Source organism: Pteropus vampyrus, unplaced genomic scaffold (genome assembly GCF_000151845.1).
Source record: "Pteropus vampyrus isolate Shadow unplaced genomic scaffold, Pvam_2.0 Scaffold651, whole genome shotgun sequence".
Classification (NCBI taxonomy): Eukaryota; Metazoa; Chordata; class Mammalia; order Chiroptera; family Pteropodidae; genus Pteropus; species Pteropus vampyrus.
Genome location: NW_011889432.1, coordinates 534,309 through 546,387, shown reverse-complemented (window position 1 = coordinate 546,387; position 12,079 = coordinate 534,309). Strand labels below are relative to the sequence as shown.

Below are 12,079 nucleotides of genomic sequence, written 5' to 3'. Positions count from 1 at the left end.
AAATTCAAATGGGGCAGGGCACAGAAATAAATACTGGCTAACAACTGGCTAATCCTTTGAGGGGAAAAAAGTTACAATTCCTAAATCCATACATTAAAATAATTGAAGAGGAGCAAAGAAATATTTTAACAAAACCATTAAAATTAGAGAAATAGAAGATAAGATTTATGTGATCTTGGGATGGTGCAATCATTCTAAACATGATCCTAGGGCCAGAAGGCAAAAAGGAAAAGATTTATCCATTTTTTATTATTTTTTTTATTTTTTTAGTCATTTTTAATGCATTTTTCCCTGTGCATAAGAGAAATAACTGGTAAGAGTCAAAAGATACAGTTTCCTTTATACATAGCAGTTAAAAGTAATGCAAACATCACATGACACTTTCAGTGAAAGTTACATTTCCAATTACAAATCAAAATGTGCATTATTAGGGTCTCTTTATGAGAGAAGCTGAGAAGGAAGTCTTAGGTAAAAAGCACTTCCTTGGCTTTACTACACTGATCCTTCAGGCTGCACAAAGATTAAGGTCATATACAGTCGATCGGCAAATTTTGACACAATTTCACACAGTAAGTTTTCTGTACAATTAAATGTATACTTAGAAATACCAGGATAAACACTTCTACTATATTTTAACTGAACTTGCCTAGCCAACATTTTCACTGAGAAATTGATCAAAGATGCTGTAAGATTCTACAAAATTGTGACACATCTAGCTCCAGAAATATTTCTTATATTCTCTCATTTCGATTACACATATCCTGATCAGAAATTCTGTTGTAATATTTCTAGATGTACAGTTCCAATTGTGCTTACTGTACTGTGTACAAACATGACAAAAAAGATCAAAGACTGATATAAATCTTACAGCATTTTGCTAGCAAAAATACATGCCAAAGTCACAATAAGCAATATTGTACCACGAATTAGAGAGCTTCAAATAATTTGCTTCTGGTTTTAATATTTTCATTCTACATTAAATTACTATCATAGGCTAATGTTTAAAATATGCAAACAAATTAGACATCTGTAGGACAAAACTTGTTCACCCAACTGTGAAGTTTGATACCTGTTCCAAAAACCACAATAAATGCAGAATAAAGAGAAGTGTTTGCATGCAACACCTTTGAGTGAAACAGCATTGATTCCTACCATTCAAGACAAGGAAGGAAATGGAAATTGGAAGGGAGAGAGGGAGGGAGGGGGGAGAGAGGGAGGGAGGGAAGAAGGGATGGGGGTATGGACTCCACCTTAAAATGTGTATTAGATTTATAACTGGGCAGATTTAAAAGAATCAAAATGAAAGTAAAGCATGATTTTGTGTGTTTAAAGATTTAAGAGCCATTATCAAAAATAAGATACATTTTTTCAAGGTACAGAAATGTAATTATGATGGCTGGGAGCCCAGCAGCCTCTCAATAGCTGCATTGATGTCGCCTCCTGTTGCTATTAGAGCCTGCAAGTTTGCTTCACGGTTTAAGAACCCCATTGCGTTGAGCTGTTCCAGTTGTTGCTGAAATCTTACTTCTGGATTTGGCAGCTGTGGAGGATTTGCTCCAGCCAGAGCCTGCACCATTTGCTGAATGAATTGCTGGTTGGGTCCAGATTCCGATGAAGGGCTCGTAGTTTCACTGGGTGCAGAGCTAGACATGGTGGGCCCAGGGGTGCCACTGGAGCCAGTGGAGCCTGGAGGACCCGCAGGGCCAGTGGGTCCTATGGGCCCAATGGGACCTATGGGGGTAAAGGGGACTATGGGACCGATGGGACCTATGGGTGTGACTGGGCCTACCGGGCCTATAGCGGTTCCCAGCATCCCCATCCCCACACCAGGAGTGAAGCTTGGAATGAGGCCAGGAGCTTCAGTGGCTAATGTCTGTAGCCCCTGCTGGATCTGCATTAAAGCCTGCATTGCTCTTGGGTTTGACATAGCTGACAGTGTGTCAGGATTCTGCATCTGCTGTAGGAAAGCTGGGAGCTGTGGACGCATCTGCTCCTGTAACTGAGGATTTGCAGTAAACACGGGGCTATTCAGCATCATCTGTGCAGCCAAATCCGGATTCTGGCTCAGGGACTGCATCATGCTTCTCATGTAGGGCGCAGATAGCATATTCTGGATCAGCTGGGGGTTTTCAGTTATCTGTTGCAGCAAGCTCTGCATTCCTGGGGTACTGAAGATGCTGGCAACATAATTGGCTGCAGCCATGGTGTTCCCAGTAGCACTACTGGAGCTATTGCTAGATCCACTGCCACTGCTCGTGGTTGTGCTGGTGGTGGCAGAACTCTGAGTAGCCGGTGGTGGTGCCCATGGATTGGGTAACGGATCCCGATTTTCGGTGCGGGAAGGCTGCGTACCTTCCCCAGAGGATGAACTGCTCCCCACGGAGGCAAACGGATTACCCCCAAACTGCTCTTGTGCAGCATTCAGCATGGGTTCTTGAATGTCAGTGTACATGCGCCGTAGGGCATTATAGCCACCTGGGATGCTTTCGAGATTGCTGAGAGCCAGGTCTTGATTTCTCATCATCTCTTGCATCATGGCTGGATTCCTGGCGATTTCGAGGGTCTGCCTCATTATATCTGGGTTGTTGAGCAGGTGACTGATTTCTGGGTTTCGCTGAATCAATTGCTGCATCTGTGGATTGGCCATAATGAGCTGCCTCATCAGATCAGGATTCGACAGCATACTCTGAACAAAGGGATTTTCCATGATTTGGATCATCATTTCAGGGCTGGACAGGAGCTGCTGCTGCATCTGGTTCTGGAGCTCAGAGAAGTTGGTAGAGCTCAAACCCAGGCTGCTAAGGCCTGCAAGTCCTCCCAGGCTCCCCAACCCAAACGGGTTGCTATTTGTGGAAATAGGTGTGGAGTTACTCCTGGGAGTCGACGCGGTAGTAGTATTAGTTCCCGCGGCACTGCTCGGCTGTGTGGACTGGCCCTGAGGTCGGTTCTGGCTTTTGATGACAAGGTGAACAGTCAGTCCATCATGTATGCCGTGCTGGATCAAGGTATCTTGATCTTTTAAGATCTTTCCGGCAAAAATCAGCACTAGCTGATCTGTTTGGGATTTGAAGCGTTTTGAAATCGCTTCCTTAAACTGCTGTACTGAGCTATTCTCGGGCACCGCGAACTCCTCCTTTTCTTTGGGGGTCTTCACAGTGACTTTGATGATTTTGGGCTCGGCCTGGGCAGAGGCAGGGCCCTGGGCCGCAGCAGGGCCGCGGGAGGGGCGCGGGGGGCCGCTGCTCTCGCCGTTCTCAGCCATGGCGGCCGCGGTGACGCAGGCAGACAGGGAAGGCGCGGGCGGGCGAGAGAGAGCGCGAGGGAAGGAGGAAGGAAGAAGGCGCCGCCGCAGCAGGCTGGGCCAGGCGGGGAGCGCGGAGCACCGTACCTCTGTAATGAAGACTGCGGTTTTCTGATCCTCGGGTGGAGAGAAGGCTCCGTGTAGGCCGCAGGCCGAGATCTCAGCGATCAGGTCTCTGGGCCTCCGCTGCCGCCGTGTGATCCCACCGAGCGCACTCCCAGCAACTCACGCAGCTGCTCCGCCCGTTCCTCCCCGCCCCTTCCCCTCCCCCAGTGCCGCGCGCATCTCCCCACCCCCCCTTATGACGCGTCGCCAGGCCTAGAATAATAGATACGACTCGGGCAAAATTAAAAACTTCTGTACTGAAATAAAATGAGAGTGTGAGAGAAACAAAGAGTGAACCAGAGAGGAAAATAAAGAGACGATAGAGAACTAAAAAGAGAGGGAAGGAGAAAGGGAGAGAGAAAAGGGAGCCAGGCTCCGTAGAGGACATTAAAATATCAATGGGGGAAATAGATATACATATGTATAATAGACACATAGATACATATGTATATTTGAAGTCCATAAGGCAGTGGAAAGATGAAAGCCTGAATCGAACTGACCCCATGTAAAAGACAAAAATAAAAAATAAAGAACAAAGCAAAGAGGAAAAGATTAACATCCCCAATAGGGCAATGGGAAAGACTAGGCGTCCTTTTATATGCCCATTGGCCATTTTACAAAAGCAGTGTAAATGGCCAATGGGCATATAAAAGGATGAGTAACCTAACCAGTAATCAAAATAATCCAAATTAAAACAATGAGATTCTACTTCTGCTGGTTACATTGTCAAAGATGAAAAATAATAAATCTTATAGAGAGCTGAGAAAATGCAGTCTCATGCCAATGGAAGTGTATTTATAATCATAAGGCAATTAGAAAATATAGATCAACATTTTAAATATTTCCATTTTTCTTTAGAAATACCTCTTTTAAAGACCTTGCCTATAAAAAATAATTGGTTAAGGACGCAAAATATATATATGTATAAAATGTATGTGCACTGCAGCATTTTAAATTTTTTATTTTAAAAGGTAATCAGCGTCTGCTTACACAGGATTGGTCAAATATGTTATAATATTGCCATACAATAAAATACTATGCAAGATATTTAAAAATGGGTGGTTAATGTATAAGATATAAAGTATTTTTAAAGATATACCTGAAATGAACAGTAATTCTAGGGAAATCTCAGTATTTTTACTTTCAGTTATATTTATATATTTATGTGTAATAGAAATTATATAAGCCTGTATGTTTCAATACCAAAAAATACATATTTATTGTATTTTAAAGCTATTTTAAACAGTTTATATATGTAAACTCTATAAGCGTATGTGTAAAAAGAAATCCGGAATGCTATACATTAGTATGTTACTGGTGGTAATTATTTAGTGCTGAAATTATGAATAACTACACTTTAATTTTTAATTTTTGATGGCTATTATAAGTATGTACTGCATTATAATTTTTTTAAAAAATCAGAAGGTATTTTGGGGGAGATTATCGGTAGATATTGACAGGTGCACAATAATAGTGTCAGACATTGACATATTTACCTAATTTAGTTACAGATAAATAGGAGAAATAAAGATGTATCACTTTAATAATAGAACAAATAATTTCAAATTTATGTATAAATTTCTAACCCTAGTTTATACTGTACAGAAAATATTTTCCTTCCTAGTATCCAGCCGGTGTTTAACAGCATATGAAAGTCATCAGGCCACAAATACCTTAATAAATCTCAAGATAAGTAAAAAATATGAGTACATGATGTCTATCAATAGAGGAATGGATTAATATAGTATAATTAATATGATTAATAGAATACAGAAGATAAAAGGAATTAACATATTAATATGTATAGATTTCAAAACCTAATTAATTAGCACAACATTCTATAGTGTTTATAGATGCATTCATATGTATGTGGAGCTATCGGAAATATACTAGAATGATTCATATCAAACTTGCATCCCTGAGGAAGAGGAAGTGGAATAGGGCACAAGATAGTAGCTAAAAGGAAATGGATTTAAATCTGTAAAAATGTATTTCATCTTTAAAATGGAAGCAAATATGGCAAAATAGCAATAGTTAATTCTAAATGGTAAAGGTATGAATATTTGTTATAATACTTTTGAATTTGGAGCAATTTTTAATTTTCCTCCCCCAAAAATAAGAAAATATCACATCATCTTGTTTGATTCCAGTAGAACAAACCTAAATATTAATAGTGAAAATATAAATGAAAACTCAACCATTTGATAATTAAAACAGAATTACATACTTTTGGGTCAAATTGTAAATCATACTTTTATTAGAGGGAATTTAGAAAAATAATGATAATGAGAACATATACATCAATAAGTATGATGGGACTTCCCGATTTGTGGTCTGAGGATCTGGTTGAAAAAGAATACACAAACCTAGGCCCCACTACAAACCTACCAAAATAAGTGGTGCTCAAGAATCTGCATTCTTATCAAGTTCCAGTTTAATGATGTTTAATTTACTGTGTATTATGTGAATGAATTCAGGGTTAAATTTATATACTCAAAGATTTTAAATACCAAAAAATTAAAAGTGAAAATAAATGAATTAGGCCTTCAAATCAATAGGACAACAGAAAAGAAAAAAGGTAAGCACACTGCTTACAAATGATACAAGCAAACGTTAATGACTTAACAGACAGAAAAAATAAAATTTGTTAAGTAAATTTAAGAAGTTCTTCAAAGAAGTAAGCCAAATAGATAAACCATTATTATTTAGGTGATTTTATTTCAAGTCCCTTACTGAAGAACAAGCAGTGTGGGGAGGGGGGGTCACCCTCTTTCTGGTATCCCAAAAGCACATTTTTTTTTGCCTACTGTAAACTCTGTATTAGAGAGCAGAAGTAAGAATAAATAGCAATCATCCTGGAGTCCCTCCATAGAAAGGTAGTTTCTGAAGAACTAAAAGACTTGTCAAGGAGCATCTCTCCATGAGGGGAATCATGGTTTGGGTTCAGTAAATAATGTTAGAGATTTAGTGTTATTTTGGCCTTTGTTGTTTTCCTCCCTCTCCTCTGGATCTATTGAGATATAATTGCCATGTAACATTGTGTGAGTTAAGGTGTACCACTCATTGATTTGATGTACATATATATCGAAAAATGATTACCACCATAGCATTAGCTAACACCTCCATCACATCACATAATGACCATTTTTTTTTGTAGCAAGAACACTTAGAATATACTCTGAGCAACTTTCAAGTATGTAATATAGTATTATTACCTATAATCACCCTACTGTACTTTAGATTCCCAGAACTTATTCATCTAATAACTGCAAGTTTGTATTTATACCCTTTGACCAACATCTCCCTATTCCTTCCTGCTCACCAGCCTCTGGAAACTATCACTCTACTCTCTGTCTCTGAGTTCTGCCAAAAGCACATTTCCTTGAGTTTTTAGCCTTTATTTTATGAATGATGTGATATTTTGCATTTTATGCCAAAAATATTCATTTTAATGTTTTAAATTACTTACAATAAAAAATAGTATTCCAGAGGTTGAATGAACATGCTTTTGTTAATGAGAAGCACAATATCATTTAGCTTAATCTTAAAAGTTAAGTGCAACAAGATATGTACACAAAAACTGGGATTGCATAAGTAGATTTAATCACAGATGGAGATTTTTTTAAAATTATGAAACTTTGTAGCAATCTTTGCTAATAACAAAGAAAAATGGACAATTGTATAACTTTTCCAGGAAGATACATATGACCAAAATATATTCAATGAGTAGATCATGTAAGAAACTTGTAAGAAAAAGAATAATAAATTAAATAATTAACTGTTTTAAATCAGCTTTCTTGTTCAAGGTTGTTCTGAGCTTATGTTTTTACCTCCTCTCTTTGCCAAATCCCATTAAGTTGATTGAAATGACATGAGAAAAATAATAAATCCCTAATAGTGTTGGGAAGGTGGAAAGAATACCATTTATAAATTATGTTAAATAACAAAATAAATTCTAGATAAAAAAACGAAATCATAAAATATTAGAGCAAATATTTATATAACTTAGGCATGGTGATGACCCTTCTAAAATAACGAAGAAAAACCCTAAATGGAAGGATTGACATATTTTATTAAATAAGGATTTTAAAACTTCTATATGTCAAAAATGAAATAAAAATTAAAAGATTAAAGTCAAACTAAAAAAACATGCAACATTTATAATACATGAGGTTTTAGTATCTTTGACATAACATACTTCTTACAAATCAATTTTTAAAAATGAACACTTGAAGTGAAAATTAGACAAAGGACGTTAATATGTTAATGTTGCAAAAGACAGGGGAGGTCAGAAGGAAAAGAAGAACGGAAGGAAAGAAGGAAAATATTTTATCTTTTAAAGAAAAAAAACAAATTAAAGTAACTGAAATATTTTTGTCTACAAAATTAAAGAGACTGATGTAATATCTAGTCTTGACATACTTAATCTAGACTGTCTAGGTACAAATTTGGGCTCCACTACTTTCACTTATTAGCTGCATGATTTGGGCAAGTAACTTAACCTTTCTGTACTTCAGTATTCATCTGTGAAATGAAAGGCTGTTTGGGAATCAAATGAATTAACATATGTCAAACATTTAAAACAGTGCCCCATTCATAATAAGCACTGTATGAGTAACATTATTGTTATCGTTATTAGATGAAACAGGTAATTCATACTCTGCTGGAAATTAGGTTACTTGTTAGGTACAATTTATCTGAAGGACAATTTGCTAATAAACACAAGAAGTTTAATAAAACGTGCAGACAATTTTACTGAGCAATTCTTCTTTTAGGAATTTATCCTGAGGAAGTAATTCCAGGTTGTTAAGGTCTTGAGGTGATTGTATTACTTAAATGTGTTGTCTTCCTAGAGTGTATTTGCATGATTGTCCCCCACTCCTACTGAAGAACAGAGGGGCAAATAATACAGTCAGTACTAGAGAGACAGCAGAGTGGTATAGTGTCAAGACCACAGACTTGAGTCAAAAAGACTGGATTTCAACTCCAGTTTGATCACTTATGGCTGTATGACCTTAGTGCAGTTCATTTCATTTCTCTGAACCTGTTTCTTCATCAGCAAAAATGAGACTAGTATACATACACTTCAGGTTGTAGTTACAGTCAGTAAACACATGAGAGAGACGTTAATTGCTCTGACACACTTCTTCTCTGAAATAAAACAAATATAATAAATTTACCCTTGGTAAGTTAAACTATGAAATAAAAAAAAAACAGTAAATTATCAGAGCAGAGATGCAGTCTGTCTGGCAGATATATATATTTTGTTCTGGAGATGTATATTCAAATTACCTATTATTTTCCTTCTGACCCCATGATCCCTGTAATCTTCTAATAATTTTGATTTTTCATTTAGTTTGCCTATAAAGAAAGAATGTACAAGTCAGTCTTTCTTGAATGTTTGGAAATTCTATTGCTAGATACCTACTTTCACCTCTAGTACAGAAATTACAAACTGGCAACTCACGGGCTGGTTTTGGCTTACCAAGACCTAAAACTTGACAAATTTCCCATACAAATTTAGATTTCAAGATTCCCTTTCAAAATTGAATGATCTAGCTACATTGGACTCATACACTTGAAGAGCCACATTTGACTGGAGCTGAGTAGTGGCTGTCTCTTTTGGATAAGGCATGTATTGTGATTCTACCAGGTCCACTTATTTCATTTTCTTATCTTACTTCCAGATGTGGGGTTATTGTAACCCCTAAGGTCTCTAATTGCTTGGTTCAATAGGCATTGGAGTTTTTGACCCTTGATGGAGAAGTTCAAGCTTTCCTTTCCCTCACTCTATCTCCTGAAGAGTAGAAACACTGAAGCACTGAAGTGAGTTGGAAAGGAACCCAAGATTACATTTGGGTCACTTTATTAGAAGATGGATTATTCACCTTAGGGAGAGTATAAATATGTCTGTATTGGAGCAAACATTCTCTTTCTGATGAAGATGATAATGATGATGTTGATGATGACAACGACAACAATAGCAGCTAATACTTTTTTCCCATTTATCTTCCTATGTATTTTACCATCAGAGTTATCTAACCTTGAGGATCTTTCAACTAAAAACTGGCGCTTGAGAAGGATATGAGATCGGAGTGAAAGTCTGCCTTATTGTGCTGGGCAGAATGAGATTTTATATTATAAACTATAGTATAAGTTGTATTTGATGAATGCCTTTGAAAATAATTTGGGATAACTAAATTCTTTCTAGATTTATAAAATCAGTAAAAGGAAAAGGAAAATGAGAGATTGGAGAAAAATACTCAGGTGTAATTAAAGGTAATTAATATGGATGACTGAACATGGAAAAGAAAAGCAAAAGAGTAGGTGTTTCATCAGAATATAGAAATGAGTAGAACAGTTGCTACTTTCAATCTCATTCGTACCAACAAGGCAGAATTGATGACAAAAGAAAGTGTCAGAAGAAATTGAATCTACTATTTTAGAGGTCATCAAAGCTTAATCACCTTAACAATAGAATGTTGGCAATAGGGAGTATTGTAGACATTAAAAATGCTCTGGAATTGAAGTCAGCTTCATTCTTCTTGGGGCTTGGGAGAGTGGCAGTAATGGCACCACCAGTGAGGTACTGCATTCCCTGGGAACATCTGTGTAATCTGAAGGAGGGCAGTCTAGGCAGCGATACCTACACCCAGCATGGCTACATCTTTTCGTTGCTTGTTGACTGAATGACAAAGAGCAGCAAGAACTGCGTACTTCTTGTGTCTGTGATGAGAGAAACAGAGTCCCAATTACTGTCAGATGTGGGGGCTATTGTAACCTGTAAGGTCTCTAGCATCAGTTTGCACTTTGCCAAAGTACACATCCTGTATGTGGGGTCCATACTACTTAAGAACTTTTCTCCAGGAACTATTTGCAAGGAAGATATCTGAGCTACTGAAAAAGACAAGGTTGAAATTTATGAGTTTCTATCCAGATGACATTGTTTTGGCCAAAGTGATCTCCTTAGGTGACCCACAGTCCAACTATCTCCTGACCACTGCGGAAAATGAGCTAGGAGTGCTGGTGGCCCACAGTGAATCAGGTGTCCAGATGGTTCTCATCAACTGGTGTGAGACACAGTGCCATAAGACCCACACTAAAGAATTCTGGAAAGTGGCCCAAGTACAGCCTGAATTCTTTCAGACCTAAGGTATCACATTTTACCCCAAAGAGAGAAGTATGCTCTTTCCAAGAATACATGTATGAAAGTAACAATAAGATGCCATTGTCTTTATTCAAACACCTGGGATCAGCCAGCAACCGACAGACTGAAAAGTCAGCCAAAAACTTACTCCACGGGTGGAACATTTTTCCTTGTGAATCTTTCAGTGGATTTCATTTCCTTGAGTAATAAATTTCTCTTCTGGAGGCTCCATAAACAAAGCATATAATATTGGAAATAGCTTATTCTTTCTGACAGTCTTATAAATATGTATTTTTTTTTTTTGCTGTGACAAAAAGAAAACATTTTGATTATAAGAAAAGATTCTCTGGGACTGACATTACATAAACATTCAATTACTTATGTAAAGCAGAGGTTATATTTCCAAGATAACTCTATGAAGCCCATTTAATTTGCAGTATGGTTATGAGTTGAAGTTAGAAACATTATAGTCAAGAATATGTCACCATTGAAAATTTTGTGTGCAAAAACTGATTCCAACATGAAAATCAGAATACCAACAACTTTTGGAACACTGCAACAGACTCTGTGAAGCCATCCCAGGAGCTGGAGCTGTAGTATCCCCTCCTGTTCCACCTCCCATTGCAACCAATAAAGGCTGTTCCTACTGGAAAAAAAAAAAAAGAATACCAACAGAAATACACCTGGCAGCAGAGCAGTGGGAGGAAATACTTCCTCCACATGCATTTGCAAGTGGATTCCCAAGACTATAGTATCAGTACTCTGAACTCTCCTGTGATAATAGAGAAATAAAGGGAGTTAAGACAAATCTCTTTCCAAGGTGACTGCTTTCATTGGAAAATCTGTATACTAGATAAATAGGGCGGCTGTTATTTACTTTTAATAACCTGAAGTTTTCAGACTGGCATCTACAGCAGCATCTCTTGGGGAATTGTGATGTTGTAGTCCAAATCCATCAGACATTGAAAATACCTAAGTACAAATCAGAGAATAATGCAGTGTTTATAGGCAGTCTAGTGGTCTATAGAAGATGGAGGGAAAAACAAAGATAACTCAAGTTAGGAAAGGTCAAACTCGTGCAAATGTAATGTCCATTGTTGGTAGTAAACATCAGTTGTGACAGAAGATACAGAAGTCACAGCAGTATTATCTTGGGAAAGTTTTCAAACGAGTTTGTCTACACAAGGTCTCTTCAAACCATAAGAAGATAAAGACAGTTTAAATGGAATCAATTTCTAGAAACTTGATTTCCATGTATCTTTTAGAAAATACCACTGAGGTCAAGGTATCCCTTTTTGCCACTTTGCAAAATAAAGGTATACTTCTGCCACACATCTAAGATTTTGCTATGTTGAATTGTTTCTTGGTGTAAAAACCTTGAGTCAACAAAGGGACAACTTGAATTATATATTGGTTTCCATGTTGAGAAACTGAATGATTCTAACGACTAGGTTATAATAAATCATTTTGCAAGTCCATAATTTCCAATTCTTTGCTTTGGAAAAATTGAAAGAGCACCTAATTGA

General features: G+C 37.3%; 1 protein-coding gene and 1 pseudogene across 1 annotated transcript; one reads left to right on the top strand and one right to left on the bottom strand.

The window, feature by feature from the left end:
- Positions 1 to 230: 230 nt before the first annotated feature.
- Positions 231 to 3,549, bottom strand: UBQLN2 (ubiquilin 2). The gene has a single exon (XM_011385058.2). It carries the CDS (start codon positions 3,260 to 3,262, stop codon positions 1,388 to 1,390), a length of 1,875 nt encoding a protein of 624 aa, XP_011383360.1. The 5' UTR covers positions 3,263 to 3,549; the 3' UTR covers positions 231 to 1,387.
- A 6,426-nt stretch (positions 3,550 to 9,975) lies between these two features.
- LOC105308982 lies at positions 9,976 to 10,558 on the top strand (annotated as a pseudogene).
- Positions 10,559 to 12,079: the final 1,521 nt, after the last annotated feature.

Bases quoted from the DNA above. Each gene is read 5' to 3' on its own strand.
- UBQLN2 (XM_011385058.2), bottom strand. From the start codon at position 3,262: ATGGCTGAGAACGGCGAGAGCAGCGGCCCCCCGCGCCCCTCCCGCGGC.